The following is a 20,086-nucleotide window of genomic DNA, read 5'->3' as shown; positions in this document are numbered from 1 at the left end:
AGGGCCTGGCGCTCAGCTGGATGACCTAATAACATAGGACTGAGGGTGTAAAGTAGTAAATATCGGCTTTATACTACTGTTTGAAGGTCAAGAGAACACGTTATACCACTAAAATTTCCAATGCAGAGCTGCCAGCTGAAGGAAATATAACTGAACTAATCATCCATGGTACGTAAATATTACAGGAGGCAACGGAAGATATCCCTAGTTCAGTATGTTGTATCGGTAGCTTTACAGAAAAGAAGTGTCAGAGAGGATGAGACTTCTTCATGGCCAACTGTGGTATGTCCAGGCTGGGTTGTGCAGCACAAGGATACAAAATGCTGTCTGTAATTGAGAGGTATCCTGATTTAACAGAGGTCAAAATAAATAGAAATGACCAGTTTGGGACTAACACCACTGTCTTTATTTTTTAATAAGGTAGAGATTACAGGAGTCAACAAAATTAATTTTATTGAGAGAAATTGACCTGTCCTGCAGGTGATTGGAATTTACAATACAAAGGGTCGTTTTTCATGACATTGTGCTCTACTGCGTATCCCTAGTGAGTCGATCGGGAACCAATCTATCCTTGGCGCAGACAGGTTCAAATTGGCTATATCTTGAATAGATTGAATTGCGATGAAAATCTAATGCAATAAAGGAGTAATATCGAAGAGACAAATTAATCAAACCAATTGTCCACAAACTCGGACCCTGCACTGGCGTGATGTATGCGTGCATATAAAAGTATATCAATTGGTCCGATAGAGATGATGAGGCAATGTCAATATGCCTCGTTCCTTAGTCAGCAATATGCCCCTTTTTAAATTTTATACGGAGAAGAAGGAGAACCCAGATAGGCCTTCACATGTCGGCTTCCAAATTGCACGAACAAACTGTACTATCATCACTACTATAACTTTAAAATGCGTGCTCCTCCTACATGTAGCAATGTCTTGGCCAAAAAGGCACTTAGTCGACAGGCAAGCTAGAAGTTCAGCACCGTGAGCAGCTCCTTGGTAAGGCAATGTCAGGTTCTGCGCGCCTCTTCAGATACATCAAGTATTGAAAGCTGTGGTGAGCACATAAAAAGACCATGTTCACCTTAATTTGAAAATCCCTTCATAATCAAGGGCTACCTCTGACTAATTTATAAACCACCACCCATAAACAATAGACCACCAATTTGACCCCAGCTCCTAACTGCGGGAAAACCCAAGTCCAGCAACCAAAAGTACCAAAAATACATTTTTGTTTACATTTGAACTGCACACTATGCGTTTGTTTACAATTTCATTTCCCGCGAAATCTCGAAAATCAGGTGACCAGCAATCGTGGATTGAAAATAACATTAACCTGGGTTCAGCAGGTCAGCAGGTATACCGGCTGTTCCAATCATCCCCTTACAGCCAGCTGTTCAAAAGGTAACGTTATTCACCCCACAGGGAGTGCAGGTAATTGATTAAGCCCCTGCATAACTTAACAGCAATGGCTTGGCTTCTGTGAGTGGTAAGGAGAATTGACAGTGTCGGATTAAGAATCCCTCATTACTGCTCCGCTGAAGTAAATTTTTGAATAAAACCAAGACGTTGCATCAGGGTAAGGTGTCACCACCATTCATGCAAAATTTCAAGGCGATCCAAAGCCGCTAAGTGTGACTTTATTCGTCCCCTTTCTAATATTATTATATAGAAGATTTAGACCAGCGATGACGTCATTTCTGGTGATTCCCTACGTTGTCCAATGAGCGCTTTTTAAAGTGTGCCATTTGGCATGCATTAGCATGCAATGTATTTTATCAGCGCTGCCAATTGCCGAACAGAATGCCGTAGCTCCGTCAATTTTGAGTCAATTTTTATGGGAGTAACATTATTGTGTTGCTTAAAACGTCTACTTTTTACTCATGTAAGAATCGTAGTACTAAAAACTAATATGCAAACAGAATCATGCCGATTCACTGCACATACTGTGGGAATTCTCCACTTCAAAATACATCGCGAACAGAGCGTGCACTTCCGATATCATTTTCACAGAATTGTGGCCAAATTTTCAAGAACTAATTTCTGAAAGTATTCCCTTAAGACCTTATGACTACCCACTGAAAGGAACTAGTGATATTAGGGAGCTTTCGCACCCGGACGGTTAGGCCGACGGCTACATTTAACAATCCGTAACCGTAACCGCGTCCGACTATGGCATTTTGGCGTTTTCGCTGGAGACTCGGTTACGGATAGCTCTATTGTACTTTAGGCCTGTGAGGTATTATATGTTTATCAATAGGCCTACAGGTGCTATTGTATAATTGTCCCTTATCATCATATTGTGTGGTGTCTACTTCACACCGCTCTTCGTCATGTTATGTAAATCATTGGATGCGCAAGAAAAACCGGTCGGGGGACTGTACAGTACTTGTAGATTTCCATACGGTGCGTGTGGCCATGGACTTCCTTCGCATGGCGATCGACAACGAAGACTACGATTTCATCTGTCTGATACTTGACAATCTTCCGCCTGAGAGATTGATTACGTATGACCCGCTAGGGAGCAGGACAATTGCCCCCGGACAATTGCCCCCCGGACTATTCCCCCCAGACAATTCCCCCTGGACGATTCCCCCCCCCCCCCGAGGACAACTCCCCCTGGACAATTCCCCCCCCCCCCCCCCCCCCCCCCCCCCCCCCGAGGACAACTCCCCCCCCGGACAACGTCGGTCACGCAAGATGATGCCAATGATGATGGTCATCATCAAACTCAAAGAACAACTTTATTCAGAATTTTTTAAAATCTACACATGCTACCTGTACATGTATTTTTCATCGAGGAAGCATATACTTTCGCCTTAGAAGTATGATAACTCACAGGCAACAGGCAACAAGTCGGGAATCCCTAACCACTCCCTGGTAATGCAGCCGAATTAGAAATCCGAGACAACACCAGTTGACAGATCGTGATGGGCAGTTTCTACTGCACGACAGTGGTATTGGCGATGGCAATTGTCCAGGGGGAATTGTCCAGGGGGAGTTGTCCTCGGGGGGAATTGTCCAGGGGGAGTTGACCTCGGGGGGGAGGAATTGTCCAGGGGGAGTTGTCCTCGGGGGGGGGGGGGGATTGTCCAGGGGGAGTTGTCCTTGGGGGAATTGTCCTCGGGGGGGAAGCGTCCAGGGGGAATTGTCTGGGGGGAATAGTCCGGGGGGGCAATTGTCCGGGGGGGGGGGAATTGTCCTAGAACCGACCCGCTATGGCCAAGATTCAATTTGGAAACCTACACAGACGACAAATGCTGGACAGACTTTCGATTTCGGAAAGCTGACATTTATCGTCTTCCATGCTTACTTGGAATCCCAGAAAGGATGACATTGGCAAATCGGTGCATTTGCAGCGGCCTTGATGCCCTGTGCATTGTCTTAAGGCGACTGTGATATCCCAATCGTTTGTCGGAGTTGGAGCGTATCTTCGGACGCCCTGCCTCAACTTTGTCCATGATTATGAATGAGACTGTGAGTCTGCTATATGACAATCATCGCCATCGCTTGCAAACACTTGAGAATCCATGGATGACTCCGAGAAAACCTCAGATTTACGCAGATGCGATACATGCTAAGGATGCGCCGCTACAGAATGTTGTCGGTTTTGTGGATGGCACGGTGCGTCCTATTTGCAGGCCAACCCGTAACCAAAGGATTTGTTACAACGGCCACAAGAGGGTTCATGCGTTAAAGTTTCAATCCATCGTGATCCCCTGTGGAGTAATCGCACATCTCTACGGTCCTGTAGAAGGCCGCCGACATGATTGTGCTTTGCTGAGGATGAGTGGGCTCATGGAGGTAACGGACGAAAGGAATCTAAGAGACAGAACGATCGTCCGTTTGCCATCTACGGTGACCCAGCGTATCCCGTTAGGAGATATCTGATCAGTCCATTCAGAGGAGCGGTTTTGACTGCGGAGGAGGAGCAGTTTAACAGAAACATGTCGTCCGTTCGGGAATGCGTTGAATGGGAGTTTGGTCATTTGATACGCGAATTTGCATTTCTGGACTTTCGAAAGAATTTGAAGGTTCTGCTGTCTCCCGTTGCAAAATATTACTTGGTGGGTGCTGTTCTCCTAAATTGTCATACCTTCCTATATGGCAATCAGACGAGTCGGTACTTCGAACTGGACCCTCCAACTTTGGAGAACTACTTGTACCTTGCATAATTCATCGTATCTTACAAGAAACGCCTCAGAAACTTGAAACAACTCAGAAAGGACTTACATATCACTTTGAGAGAAGATTTATTACTCAGAAAGGACTTGCATATCACTTTGAGAGAAGATTTATTTGCAGCACAGTTGTGTAACATGAAAATCTATATCTAGGAAGGATCAGCAAATGATGGCAATGCTGCTTTCCTTACTTCTAATCACTTCTTAACTAAGGAAATCAACATCTCCATCATTTGCTGATCTGAAGGCAGTTGTTTTGCAACTACTTCCCAAATAAAAGGATGTCCAGCGCGGGGAAAATCTTGTTGGTGTTTTTTTAGTATCCATGCTGGAAAGGAAAGGAGGTTTTTAGTTGGTAAAATATGATCAACATGTATCACCCTTAACATAGAACGGGATAGATAGAGGAAAAAGTTTGAAATTCCAATATTTCCCACTTTCTAGACGAGCCGAAAGTTAGGAGGGCGGCTATTTGCTGTTGAGGGTTAAGTCTATTCTAAGGGACTAATAAAAGTTCGATTTTGAATAAGATAGCATAATTTTATCGCAAAAGGAAAACTATTCCAAAACTGTATTTACCTGACGTGTATCTCGCTGGATATCCGTGAAGTGAGGACGACTACTGCTTCAGTCCTTTAATATACCTGTGTGACACGTAACAAGTACTGAAAAGGCGATGATCTAATCGCAGTTATTGATGTATTCGCTGCATTGCGAAAAGCTCATCGTTACCGCATTGAATTAAATGGAAAGTGTCCTCTTTGACGGATATGGTTCACATGTCAATGGGTGAATAAAACATCACCCAGGCACCACATTCCGATCAAAACTAATGAAATGCATAGGAAATTAGTTCTAGAATGATAACAACTAAGACCGATCACTATTGACATTATTATTCGCCTGAAATATGATGTTTTGTAAAACCGTTTTCACACTACGGATATCATGGTAGCTACAGATGATATTCTAGCTAATCGTATGTGTAAAACGTCACAAGACCGCAAAATCTGATGACATGAACGTAGTCGTAAGGCTATTCGTAAGGCTGCGGAAGGTCTCTATTATCGCCTACTTGACTACTTTTAAGCAGAAAATTGGTTACTTGTTGCAAAATCAATCTTCCATCTTTTGACTGGTCCGGGCACAGTGGGTATGCTGAAATATAGCCTGGTTCCTTGGTCAATTCAATGCGCAGAATACAACTGCGCAACTATACGTCATAACCCGGGCTTTTAAATCGTCAAAAAATCTGTCAAATGTGCCTGTAGCGCCAACTGGCGGTGAAAACTAAACTGATTCCATTACAAGTCAAAACGAAAAATTATTAAAAAATATTCGGCCAGATTTGAAAACAATAATTCCTCTGTGGACCAAGGTATAAAGGAAAGAATTTTAAACTTCCCGATGACCTCATTCGCCGAATGTAGGTCGGATCGCGCTAATTTTTGGTTTCTGGGTTCCCCTTGGGCTATTCCTAATTTAGCACCGTCAAGAAAGTGCCTAGGTCTTACGGTTACAAAATGCCCAAAATTGACATGGAAGGATGGCAGGAAGGACGGACACCATTCCCTTAGTAATATGACCAGCTTCGCTGACTTTGTCAGCTGAGCTAATAAACTCCGGGTCTCCAGCCATTTTGCATGCGAATAGCTTGTTCTATGAACAGAAAACCACACAAAAAATCAATAGTAATTTATGCAGCAGCATTTAGCAAGGTGTCATCTCTCCCATTGAAGCGCCACCTACGATCTGCCTTTGGTGAAATTTGGGACTAAATGCAGGACCACGTTCGTAGTATCATTTGGCACGCAAAAATTGAACAATGTTTATTGCTAGATGTGCATTTTTCGTGCCCCACGTTCTGAATTCAGGTGCCGCGCAAACGCACTCCTTAAAAGACAAGGCCTGCGCTCGACAATCGATGCTAGTAGAATCATTGTGATTTTCACCCAAATTAAATTGTGTATGTTGACCACAGTCTTTAAAAATATAATATTTTAACTGAACTCTTACTTAATATATCACTGTCATCTGAATCTTCAACAGGTACAGCAGCAGTTGTTGCATGGGTGGTAATAGCACTGTTCTGTGGAGACTTGAATGAGTTACGCGACCGACTCCATTTCTTCTTTGGTGCTAAAAAGAACACAGGTTCACAGTATTTCTATGAATGTTGTTGAAAAAACAATGAACGTATTAATAACTTAAATGATTGAAATCAGTGAAACTTTGTATTTTCATGTAATTTTTCTTGAGAAGGCCAATCAAATAGTTAATTTCACATTATGGTGAAAACTACACAAAAGTCCATATCGTCTGTTAAGAATACTAGCATATACCTATGGAGCGGGCAAAGTTGAAATGTAATATACATTAGTTAAATGGGCAGGATGATTGAGCTACATTAAATTTCTAACGTTACTGAAGTTTTATTAAAGGTTAAACACGAAATTAACTGCATTTAGGGACTTATTGCTGCTATCTACATGCAACCCCCAATAGATTGATTGGAGTACGCTATTTTGCACAATGCGTTGAGACCAGTGACAGCAGGTCCTGTTCCAAATAAGGCCCTCACATATTAGGCATATCACCTACCCACTCCCGTACCCAATGCCACTGTCGGACCAAAGCCAGGCGCATGGAGAGATGCAGAACGCATTTCAAACTGACAACATCTGTCAGTAAAGAATAAAACAAAGAGCAAGCGCTGGCCACTGTACATATTTTGTCCATCCTGGCATAACTGTTTATTGATACCCTGACTACATGTTCCGGTAGGCCACTCTGCAGAATTTGCCTTATCACTCAGGTCAGTGTTTCTCGAATAGAACTAAAATAGAACAGGCTAATCATTAATCTCCCTGCTAATACCCTGCACCATGGACCAGGTTGTATAGCACTACATACGTGCTGGAAGCAAGGAGGATACCGCGGTGACGTCACATCACGTGATCCCGACCCATATTATTGATCGCTATGGCCAATCAGATTCAGTCTACTGACAGCACCAGCACTAAACACATCTCTCCGTCTCACTGTCTGGTGCGCTCCTGTACACAAAAACACCAATAGACATGAAATATTGCAATACCTAGTATGGATTCTTCCTGTGTAAAATAAAATTTACAGAGTAGATTAACTTCCACGAATAAAAAAGACGTTTGGCGTGGCCAAAGTGCGGAAATAATGTCTCCGCTAAAATACACTACGAAATACACTAGGCAATACACTACGCAATATACAGTAGAGATGCAGTTGAGTTTGTTATTGTTTTGACTTAGAAGCCCGCCCATATCATAATATATTCATGTATTCATGAAGTATGAACTCATTTCTGTCCCATACAACTCTAAGAACAGTCAATTTCTCCTTAAATCATCACCGAAACCGCGATATCTGCAGGAAGATTTCGTTCTAGTGTCCGAAAATGCATGATCTTACAGGGGCGCTAACTCGACAAATAGAGGGGATCTATGGGGATCTATGCGAGTTTTAGGTATTACAGGTCTCGAACTTGTAAAATCTGTAAACATGCCTCCAAATCCCATTATGATAATGAAGAGATTGCCCCATATCTGGGAGACTGTTTTGAAACCATCGCTAATTTTGGAAGATCGGTGCCGGCTATTTGGTTTAAAAAACCCTATTTTTCCCCATCAAAACAGCACTTTTCATTATTCAAATGATAGCTTATTGTCTGAAGACTTATTTCATAGCAGAAAAGTACTAATAACTCTGACTTGATGCGAAAAATCTAACTTTTTTGATGACTTGATTTTCCCTTGGCCGTGGATCGAGTTTGTTTACAATATGCAGCGCCATCTTGGAAAAGCCGTGACGTCACCGCGGTATCCTCCTTGTGCTGGAAGCTAATACTGATGTGGCAGGGAGAATATGCGTGAAGTTTGTGCATGCTTTTGAGAATGAGCGGAGCTCTCCAGTCGGCGTGCTCTCTGAAAAGTTGTTATTTATTCTAAAACCACGAAGATATTCGATGTATGACACCCTCAGTGACACTCTTACTTATGATCCACACCTACGAAACCAAAAGTTGCAAGAATTCGACGCATTTTCGAGGCCCAATTTTGAAACAAAAATCGCCTCCTATTTAGCGGCCACAACGCGCATTATAGTATAGATAATCTTTTAACTGACCCCTTGTCGTATGAATCAACTGAGCTCTTACCTATTATATCGCTGTCATCTAAATCTTCAACAGGTATAGCAGCAGTTGTTGCATTGGTGGTAATTGCACTGTTCTGTGGCGACTTGGATGAGTTACAGGACCGACTCCATCGCTTCTTTGGTGCTAAAAAGAACACAGCTTCACAGTTCTATGAATGTTGTTGAAAAATGAAATGGCCAGGGCCATTGTGCTCACCTCATGTGGAGGAAAGATGGATAAAGAGCATGGTATTGTGTCATGTAGTGTTAGGTTTGATGTAGGTCCAAGCAATTACAATTTCCCCAAATTGGCCAATTTACAGTACATTCGACCTCTGTGACCTTGAAAAGTAGGTCAAATCAAAGAAGACCCGGGTGACACATTGAATGGTTGTTAGAATTAGATGTACCTATGATATAAAATTGGTGCCAATCGGGCAAGTCATTACTAGGAATAATGGCATTTTGAAGAATTTAGGATTTGGCCCCCTCCCTGGAGGCCAAACGGCAAATCAGATCTCACCAAACTTCGGTACCTGAGATCACCTGACCAAGGGGTACATGTGTACTTAATTTGTGATCAATAGTCATTGCAGTTAAGAAACGTGCCATAGTTACGGCCTGACGGCAAATTTACACCATTTGACCTCTGTGACCTTGACAAGAAGGTCAAATTAAAAACCTGTGTGACATATACTGTATGGTGGTTAGATGTACCCATGATATCAAATTGGTGGCAATCGGGCAAGAAGTTAAGGAATAATCACATTTTTAAGGTTTTGGGATTTTGCCCCCTGGTGGTCAAGTGGTGAATCATATTGGACCAAACTTCGGTCCCTGAGATCACCTGACTGAGGGGTAAATGTGTACCAAATTTGGTATCAATAGTCATTGCAGTTTAGAAACGTGCCATCGTTACATCCTAACGGCCAATTTACACCATTTGACCTCTGTGACCTTGAAAAGGAGGTCAAATCAAAAACCCGGAGGATATATGATGCACCTTTGCTAGAAGTACCTACCATATTTTTTTCAAAATTTCCCGACTACTATTAAGGGAGATATTGCATATTTTCACTTTTAACGTTTGGCCCCCTGGTGGCCAAACCATGAAACGAATCGGACCAAAACTTGGTCTCCAAGGTGTCATTACATAAGGGTACATGTGTACCAAGTTTCAACTCAATAGCTCTAACAGTTACGAAACGTGCCTTGCTAACTGACGACGGACGACGACGGACGACGACGACGCCGACGCCGACGACGACGACGACGACGGGCGACGGACGCCACGGTATGGGATAAGCTCACCTCTACTAAGAGCTAACAATGCATGTATGAATAACTGAAATGATTGAAGTCAGCCCCTGCATTGATATGACTTGGTGGTATATCTCTTTAATGGAAAACAATAACAAGGGCAGCCAGGGGCATGGCCATCTTGGATTTCAGATCAGACCAGAAATTGATAAGGCAACTCTCCCACCCCTCCCACATGCTACAGAGAATTGAAAGCCATCGGTTGTCTTATTCAGTAGTTACAGTCTGGAATGAATGAGCAAGGATGGCCACCTGGAAGCCATTTTGGATATCGGTGCGGGCCCAAAATCAATCGGGCACCACTCCGACCCCTACCCATCAATCATCATGCTACAGAAAATGTCAAGCCCATGAGGCGACTTTTTCTGCAGTTGCAGTCCAGGATGTAAAATCCAAGAATACATATTTAATACTGGATTGGGCCAAAAATCGATAGGTCACGGCACAAAGTTACAGCCCATAGGGCAACTCATTCTGTCACCATCTCCCACCCCACCCCGTCATGTCACCGAAAAATCCAGCCCGTGGGGCAACTCGTTCTGCATTAACAGTCCAGGATGTGAAATCCAAACTGACCAATGGACTCCACTGAAGATTTTTTAAATTTCTGCCTTGAGAATGCTGAAACCCTAAAATCCTGTTTGGTTTTTAGGCAAGGACCAATAAATGAAATGCCCAGGGGCCATTGTGATTACCGCATAGATATTTGGTAGTTAGTAATTCATCCTGGTTAAGAAACATGCTACATGAAAGTACGTAGGTCAAACCAAAGTCGGTATGACATGTGATGTATCGTTGCTTGGAGTGCCAACCATAAAAATATCATCGAAAACAAGTCACTAATAAACAAGATATTGCACTTTTTACCTTTTTTACTTTTGGCCTCCTGGTGGCCAAGTCGAGAATCAGAACAGATCGAAAGTCTGAGGTTACATGTAGGGATGTCATGTGTAGCAAATTTCAAGTTCATAGGTTTATCAGTTAAGAAACGTGCCACAGTTACACTCAAACGACTAATTTATGCCATTTGACCTCTGTGACCTTGAAAAGTAGGTCAAACAAAAAACTCATACGATATGTGATGTATCCTTGCTAGGAGAACCTACCATAAAAATTTTATCGAAAATAAATCACTCATAAGAGAGATATCACACTTTTTAGGTTACCACTTCTGGCCCACTGGTGGCCAAGTTAAGAATCAGATCGAACTGAAATTTAGTGTCAGAGGTTACATGACATAGGGAGTCATGTGTATCAAATTTCAAGTTCATAGCTTTAGCGGTTAAGAGTGTGCCATAGTTACACTCAAACGGCCAATTCACACCATTTGACCACTGTGACCTTGAAAATTAGGTCAAATCAAAAAGCCGTAGGATTGTTATGTATCCTTGCTCTGAGAACCTACCATAAAGATTTTATTGAAAACAAGTCACTCATAAGAGAGATATCACACTTTTTAGGTTTCTGCTCTGGCCCCCTGGTGGCCAAGTGAAGAACCAGATCGGACCATAAACATTGTTAGAGGTCACCTGACCTGGGGGGGGGGGGGGCCTGTGTACAAAGTTTCAAGTCATAGCTTAAGCGGTTAAGCGGTTTTGAAACAGGATACAGACGACGACGACGGACGACGGACACTGCACTGTTTTATGGACTCCCCTATGGTAAGCCAAAAACAAACTAAAGAAATCTGACCAGGAGTTCACCCTCCAGAGCACCAAACGATGTGGACATAACATCTACCCAATGGCTCCTAACCAGCTCCCACATCCTGGAATCACAGTACAGTAGAACCTCCCCTTGCGGACACATCTGCCAGGCGGACACATCTGCCAGGCGGACACCTCCGCATTATGGACATGTTCGTTCAGTCCCGATTTTTTCTAAGTCATTTGCTTGAACCAAAACCTCTGTAGGGCGGACACCTCTCTACTCTCTTCTGTTTCGCTTAATTATCTTCACTGCTCATCACATTGCCAAGCTACTGTATATTCTAACATTAATTGCAGTCCATTGAGTTGTTTGACCCCTTGTGCTCTAATTACAAAGAATAAAGCTTGGTGTGTAGTAGCTCAAACTAATGCTTTTATACAACTAATTAAGGATGTACGCTGTCTATGTAGTATATATCTGCATATAGAGCAGGAGCCAGAGGGGTCGAGGGTAGCTGAAAAGCTAACCAATTTTGTTAAGTATTTTGATATTCTATACATATCCGAGCATATAGAAATGTACGTCTGGCTGGTCAGTTGTGGTGGGTGTGGCCGTGGGGTCCACTGAAAGGCTGCCAAAAAATAAGCTAGATTAGCTCATCAGCTAACTGATTCAAATCAACTCCAACATGTTCGGTGTACCCCACGGTATCTTGAAATGCAACTGCCAGACATTTTTAGTGGTGGGATACCCTTGCCAGACTTACATAACTGCCACCCCAAAAGTGACCTAGGTTAGCTGAAAAGCTAACCAGACAAAATTTGCTGGAAAATGTTCGTTATGACCCCATGTACGATGAATGGCCACTGCCAGACTTTTTTAGTGGTGGGTTATCCCTGCCAGACACACCCAAAAACCCCGCCCTCAAAAGTGACCTAGATTAGCTGAAAAGCTAACCAGAAAAAACTTGCTGGAAAATGTTCGTTATGACCCCTCACATCATGAATGGCCACTGCCAGACATTTTCTGTGGTGAGATACCCTTGCCAGACACACCCAAAAGCCCCGCCCTCAAAAGTGCCCTAGATTAGCTGAAAATCTCAAACTTTGATACAAAAATGGTCCAAATGGGTTATGTCCAGGACACAAATTGAGCTGCAGCAAAAAAAATGGCCATTCTCAGCACAATATGTGCGGGGCCATCAAATTTAACCCATAGGAAAGGTGAAAACCTGAAAAGATCATCTCTGCATGCACAAATATCTGAGCTAGTCCCCTGTTTTTTTTATAGAGAGCCACTGATTTTGAAACACCCCGTAAGGCTTCCTGTAGTGTATTACCGTATTTGATGGTGTATATGTCGCACCTTTTTCTGCCGAAGTGGGGGGTGCGACCTATATACGGAAGTGCGACTTATACACCAAAGGTCCGTGAACGGCGAAATGACGCAACCCAAAAATCCCCCATCGGGAGCCCCACGTAGCAATCACAGCGCACCAAATGATAGCACGCGAGAGATCAAGGTCACACTTGTATTGTATTGCACACACGCATGGTCGAGTGGTTTACAATAGCAAAAATGCCGAAAAGATTCAGTTATACCGGGAAATTCAAGCTAGAAGTGGTCAAGTATGCAGAGGAGAATGGCGGGAATCGGGCTGCTGGTCGGCAGTATGCAGTAAGTGAGAAACTGGTGCGTGATTGGCGCAGGAATCAGGACACCATCAAAGAAATGCCGAGAAAAAAACGAGCAAGGCGCGGGAAGGATGCCCTCTGGCCAGAATTGGAACGAGAACTTGTCGGGTGGGTTACGGATTTACGAGATTCTGGACGCTCGGTGAACACTATCATGATCCGTCAAAAAGCACTAACTGTTGTTAGGCATGATGAAGCATATGAGGATATAAGGGATGAATTCATCGGCAGTGAGGGTTGGTGCTACCATTTCATGAAACGGCATGACCTTGTCATTCGGACCAGAACAACACTTGCGCAAGCCCTTCAAGCTGACCTTGACGATAAAGTTATCAGTTTTCATCGATTTGTTATACGGATGCGTAGGCAGCACGGATACTTGATCTCTTGCATTGGGAACATGGATGAAACCCCTTGCACATTTGACATTCCAATGAATCATACTGTGCACAAATGAAACGGCCAGGGGCCATTGTGCTCACCGTAAGTATTTTTGGTAGACAGTTACAGAAAGTGCTACAGTATGTAGGCCTCTCATAATTTATACATGCATCTGTGACCAGTTCAGAGCCGGCCCTGGCCAAGTGGTGAATCCGAGACTTGTGCTTCCAAGCTTGTAGAGTCTAGGTGAAAATGATAGTGAAGAAACGTGCCACTCCATGACAATGGTGAATATATTTTTAACTTTGACCTCAGTGACCCTGAAAGGTAGGTCAAATAACAAACCAGGGTGATATGTGATGTAGACACATCCACCCGACCATAACAATTTCATCACTCGTTACACTACAGCAATCGGCAAAAAACGATTTCCAAGATGGCCGCCTAATTAAATCTATGGCACCAAATAAATCAAAAAATGAAGAAAATGTAAGATAGAACTCAGAAAAGAAAAAAGGAAAAGATGAAAAATAAAAATATTTTTGGCTGTCCTTGACCGGGGTTTGAACTCACGACCTTTGGATTGCCACAATACGAGGAAAAACCCACAAAACATGCAATTTCGGCCATATTTGAATTCCGATCTGGCTGAAACTTGGCATACAAATAGTGGCTTCTTAGATGCATCATTACACAAAATTAAAACTCTTTACATTGAACAACGACAAAACGTACCAAGAACGGTAAAGTTTTCAACTTTGACCTCTGTGAACTTGAAAGGTGGGTCAAATCAAAAACCCGTAAGATATGTGATGTATCCTTGCTAGGAGTACCTACCATGAAACTTTTATCAAAAACAAATCAGTAATAAGCGAGAAATCACACTTTTTGAGTTTTGAGTTTGGGCCCCCTGGTGGCCAAGTCAATAATCAGACCGAACCAAAATTCAGTGTAAAAGGTCAACTGACCTAGGGGGTCATTTGTTCAAAGTTTCAAGTTCATAACTGTTGAGGTTGAGAAACGTGCCATAGTTACACTCAAACGGCAAATTTACGCCATTTGACCTCTGCGACCTTAAAAAGTAGGTCAAATCCGAAAAATCGTGCAACATCTGAGGTAACCTTGCTAGGGGTCCCTGCCATAAAAATTTCATCAAAAACAATTTGCTAATAAGCAGGCTATTGCACTTCTTACTTTTTCTGTTTTGGCCCCCTGGTGGCAAAGTCAAGAATCAGATCAGGCTGAAATTCAGCACCAGAGGTTATCTGATATAGGGGGTTATATGTACCAAGTTTCAAGCTCATAGCTTTGGTGGTTGAGAAACATGCCATAGTTACACTCAAACGGCCAATTCACGCCATTTGACCTCTGCAACCTTGAAAAGTGGATCAAATTAAAAACCCGTAAGCTATATGATGTATCCTTGCTATGAGTACCTACCACAAAAGTTTTATCGAAAACAAGTCACTAATAAGCGAGATATCACACTTTTTAGATATCCACATTTGGCCCCCTGGTGGCCAAGTAGAGAATCAGATCAGACAGAAATTTAGTGTCAGGGGTCATCTGACCTAGGGGGTCATGTGTACAAAGTTTTAAGTTCATAGGCCTAGCGGTTAAAAAACGTGCCACTGTTTTTGAACTAGGATACGACGGACAACGACGACGACGACGACGACGGACGACGACGGACACTGCGGTATTGCATAGACTCCCCTACGGTGAGCCAAAAAGGCGATAAAACTATTGCTGTGAAAACCACCGGTCATGAGAAAACTCACTTTACTGTTGTTCTTGCCTGCATGGCAGATGGCACTAAATTGAAACCGATGATTATATTCAAGCGTAAAACTATGCCCAGGGATAATTTTCCGGTCACAGTGAATGTGCAAGTACAAGCTAAAGGGTGGATGGATGAGAACATGATGAATGTGAGGATATCGGAAATCTGGCGCAGGAGGCCCGGTGGAATAAGAAATGACTTGAGTTTGCTTGTGTTTGACAGCATGCGGGCACACCTTGTTGATTCGGCAAAGCAAAACCTTCGTGAACGGCGTAACACACACTGTGCAGTCATTCCAGGGGGGTGTACCAAACTCCTTCAGCCGATTGATGTTAGTCTCACTAAACATTTCAAAGATGCACTTCGATACGAATGGGAGTCTTGGATGCAGAGTGATGATGACCACACGTTCACGGCAACGGGGAAAATGCGGGCAGCATCGCCAGGAATCATTTGTGCTTGGGTGAGTCGGGCATGGGATACAGTTGACGCCGGAATCGTTCGGAAGTCCTTTTTGAAGACGGGCATATCAAATGCACTAGACGGAGTTGAGGACAACTGGCTGTGGAGAGACATGGACCCCGACGAGAATGAAAATGTCACGGATCAAGACCGCGTGCATGCGTTCGAGGCAGCCGACCAGGATCAGGAGAGCATGGATGGTGACAATGACATTACCGATTCTCAACGTATTCGGGCGTTTGATGGCTACGATGACGATTCAGAATTCGAGGGATTTGATTCAGACAATTTGGAATAGGCCTTTCGCCATGGAACTCATGAAATAGTTATGTTAGACTTGGTAAGTGGCAAAAAACATTTTACATAAACTTTTGGAGCCAAAGTTGGGGGTGCGACTTATACACCCATGCGACTTATACACCATCAAATACGGTATCCTATTTTGGTGAAAGAACCTTGCTTTTTGCCAATTGGTAAGGCTTCCTTTTCAGGTGCAAACATCTCCTTCAAATTCAACACTCGTGTGTACATTAAAGGGCGTAAAAACTACTTAGTAACTACTAGATTAAAACTTTCACGTTGGGAAGAAATTCTTTTCAACAAAACTTGCCGAGATCTCATATTCAGGAACCACCTGCTTACCCACAATTTTTCAAACATTCTCAATCCCTCCTGTCCGTGTGGTTTCAACAAACAGACAACTAAGCATCTCTTCTTCAGTTACCCTCTTACTAACACTTGTCATGAAGATCTATTCCATGACCTAAGCGTGCTATCATTTTTTACCAACATATATGGTTCTCTGAGAGATACTGAGAACAGGTGGCAGGCGTTACTCTATGGTTTCAATTATTTCACAAAAGCCAGTAATGTCCAGGCTATGGTTAGGGTTAGCAGGTTTATCCACAATATTTGTACTATTGTGAATGTAAATTAGCCTCCTTTTTCTTATTTGTTGTTTGGCCCTTTCCCTGCAACTTGTCGTCAATCTCACTCAGAGCTCCACTGCACTTATTCCTGTTAATGCTTCCCCGTGTATGCCAATGTAAATTTTGTAATTTTACTTTTGTCCAGGGCTGCAAATGCTTGTAAGCAATAGCCCCGAGTTTTCAATAAAAATCTACATATGTGTGAACACTCTAGGCCCAATATTTTATAAGCAGCCCAATATTTTATATGCAGCAGAAGAGGAAATCAGCCACAAGCCATTGTGCTAACCTTTAACATGTTCAACCTACAGAATTTATGACTTATGTTTTTCTGGTTTTCAGTGGAACTCACGACATCGTTATAACGTGGTCAATGGTTTTGTCCCCCTGGGATACACCGTGAACCCCAGGCTAAACAGCTGTATGCAGTTCTGACGGATATGAAATAAGGTGTCTGTCTCTGTGCCATAACAAACAAAACTTCATTAATATATCATCAGCTATAATCAGGCAAGCAAAAAATCATGATTTTCGAAATTGTATGGTAGACTAACCTTTTTTTAATTCATGAGATGATCTCTCTTGCTTCTTGTCAGTTTTAGGCTGCACAAATCTTTGTGTGGGAAGGCCAATGGACTCCAACTGACCAGGAATGAACTCATCAAAATTGAAGCTCTTCGATGCATCCATTTCTTCCTCCTGGGTTGACTTGTTCATTTCACTGCTGGGAACTGCTTCATCAGATAATGTCCAATCATCTGCCTTCACAGGTAACAAAACATCTCGGTTATCATTGGAAACCAAGGGTAATATCTCGCTCACATCTGAATGTAAACTAGGGCGTTTCTTTAGGTGACCTGGTTTTGGCAAACTAGCTAGGGCATCTATATCAATATTCTTACATAGGCTGTCAACAAATTTCTTATTTGTATTTTTCTTTTTTCCGCTTGTCTTACACCCAAGTTTTGATGTTGCAGTATCTTCAGTTTGAAAGGCTAAATTAGTCTCCAATCCGTCCAGAGTAACTATGTTCAAGTTCTGGTTGTCAACTACTTTTGTGTCAGTCACCACATACCCAATTTTTTCCTCATTACCTTGCAGCATGGCTTCAGGGTGCTTGTCAACTATTTTTTCATGCCTAATGATATGCTTCTTTTTTTTGAAAGATTTCAGACATACAATCTCATTGTCATCAACGACCTTATATTTGTTTCCATTCGTATCCTCAAGATAGTGGTTATCAACGACAGGCTTCTTCAATGAGAAGAAAAAAGACTCATCTTCAAAGTCACTCAATGTTGATTCAGCAAAAGTGCTACTTTTCCTCAAAGGCACTGATGATGGTTTTACTCTAGTTTCATCACTAACAATATCGATATCCATCATATCGGAATGAGCTGGACTCTTCCTTGAATCTCTGCAAGTTGGTGTCCTTTTATGTTCCACCTGTTTCGAGTCTGGTTGTACATTTGAAAGCTCTGGTATCTTATTCACCGCCTGACAGGCGATAACACGTAAACATGTACCAGAAACATGGATATCTTCAAAACATTTTGAGTTTTTTGGCATCTTTGCAAATCCTGAACTAGCTGAAACAGCATCCTCAAGGAGTTTATCAGTTTCATCTTCAATGTTTTTAGAGTTGTAGTGAGCAGTTTCTTCAGGAGCCACTTCAACATTATCTTTTGTTGAAGATGCCAAACTAATAGACATCAAGCTTTGCGGAGTAAGATCATGCATCAGTCGCATAGTTTTTTTACCTCGTTTCGTTGATATTGACCGTTCCCACAATTCTTGAGCAGGAGATGCAAGGCCCGATCCTTCTTTGGTTATCCTACCTATCATAGCAGCAGGAAGACTAGATACATGCAACTGAGGATCAGATCCTAAATGCAACTCTGTTACATGGTCAGCCTCATCATGGCAATATTTCTGCAACAACTTTTTCCTTGATTTCAATTCTGCTAGTTCACGATGGTCATTGATTGATGACTGAGAGGACAGTTTATCAGAATTATTGTCTTTGGTTCTGTTGACAGATTGTTGGTAATTAGATTGTGCCCTGCTCGAATGAATATTACCAGACTTCACTTCTCTCTTTTTGTTCTGTGAATTCATACCACCAACAACTGCGCCTACTTTTGATTGTTGCTTGGATTTTGAGACATTGACTGGTAAAGCTTCAAAACATTTATCTATTGGTTTTCTAGCCCGTTTGTTTATCCTCGTATTAGCAGCATTCAGAACCTCTATTTGGCCTTGAGCTTTTATCAATGAACAGTCCATGTTCTTGTCCCCAGGTTGGTGTTCAGATTCGCTACTACTAAACTGCTGCCCAACACTCATTGTGACTCTTCTAACTGATCTATCAGTTGGCTGAACCTGATTCCTTTGGATTAATACTGATGTACAATATAGATTTGATGGTTTAACACACACAGATATATGTTGGGTTTGAACGGTTTCAGCTTCTTTTATTCCGTTTTGATCCTGCATGGATTTTCTCATTAGTTCATTCACTTTCTCAACACAGCTTTCATTCGGTTCCCTTTGATTTACTTCCCCGAGTGGAGGCACCTCAACACAGTCAAGCACAATTTTTTCCCCTGGCCCAACGCACATATGTGGATAATGAATACTTGTATTAACAGGATGTTGAATACTCTCCATAGAAGATATTTGGCTGTCACATTTATCATCTGGAACACACACCCCTCCTTTTTCTTTCGACACAATTGTGCATTCTTTTGTACAGTTGTCAATGACATTCTGATCATCTGATTCATTTCTATGAACCTGATCACATCCTCCCCCCAGTCTTCGAAGTTTGGCATTCTGCATGGACTTTTTTGTTTCCTCTTCTGAATAACTGATCCTGAAAATATAAAAGTTGGTCTCTGCTTAACCCTTTTGCTTCCGAATATATGCCGGGTCCGTACAATGCCTACTACAGGCCCTCAGTAGTCCCATCCATGAAAAAAAAAGAGTTAGTCGTATCCTCCTCACCTCGCACACGTTACTGACCCTGGATTAAACAGATGGTCATATGCAGGATGAGGCAGACAAATCTTCACATTTTTCCTACACACTCAAGTCACTATTGAAAAAAATCACCGCATCTAAAACACGCTCGCATTGGCTAAAAGTTCAAATGCATGGGATGCATGGTTGATTACACCTGAAAAAAAGATATGGCTGCACTGCACTCAACTCAATGCACACTTTGTCCCTAAGATAGTGAGATTGAGTAATGCTAACCATTTTACAATGAAACTTTTGCGAAGCTAAGTTGGGATCCAGGCCCCCCAGTCTACATGTATACCGGGTGCGGGTATGCAGGGATATCGTACACTTTACCGTATACTCCATTTTACGAAATAAATGGCACTATACGCAAAGCGAGCCCAAAAATGGCTTAGAGAGTCAGTCCTTATTTTGCTTGAAATGGTAGTTTTTTCATCATACTTTTTTCGATTCTGGCAAAGCAGGTATTTTTAGATACCAGCACTTC

The 20,086-nt window shown here is 42.4% G+C and overlaps 1 protein-coding gene across 4 annotated transcripts in view; it reads right to left on the bottom strand.

Moving 5' to 3' along the window:
* LOC135485978 (uncharacterized) overlaps positions 1–20,086 on the bottom strand; it is a 128,584-nt gene that overhangs the window by 65,877 nt on the left and 42,621 nt on the right. For all 4 annotated transcript variants that reach the window (XR_010446661.1, XM_064768416.1, XM_064768417.1 and 1 more), the window contains 3 exons: positions 17,130–19,450; positions 8,379–8,501; positions 6,203–6,325 (listed from right to left, as the gene is read on the bottom strand). Coding sequence is in view for 3 of the 4 variants with exons in the window: in XM_064768416.1 (XP_064624486.1) it covers positions 6,203–6,325; positions 8,379–8,501; positions 17,130–19,450 (2,567 nt within the window). In the remaining variant the exon portion in view is untranslated. The remainder of the gene's footprint in view (positions 1–6,202; positions 6,326–8,378; positions 8,502–17,129; positions 19,451–20,086) is intronic.

The sequence above is a fragment of the Lineus longissimus genome, chromosome 4 (genome assembly GCF_910592395.1).
Source record: "Lineus longissimus chromosome 4, tnLinLong1.2, whole genome shotgun sequence".
Taxonomy (NCBI): domain Eukaryota; kingdom Metazoa; phylum Nemertea; class Pilidiophora; order Heteronemertea; family Lineidae; genus Lineus; species Lineus longissimus.
The sequence above is the reverse complement of the archived record's forward strand: the minus strand, read 5'-3'. Positions and strand labels throughout refer to the sequence as shown.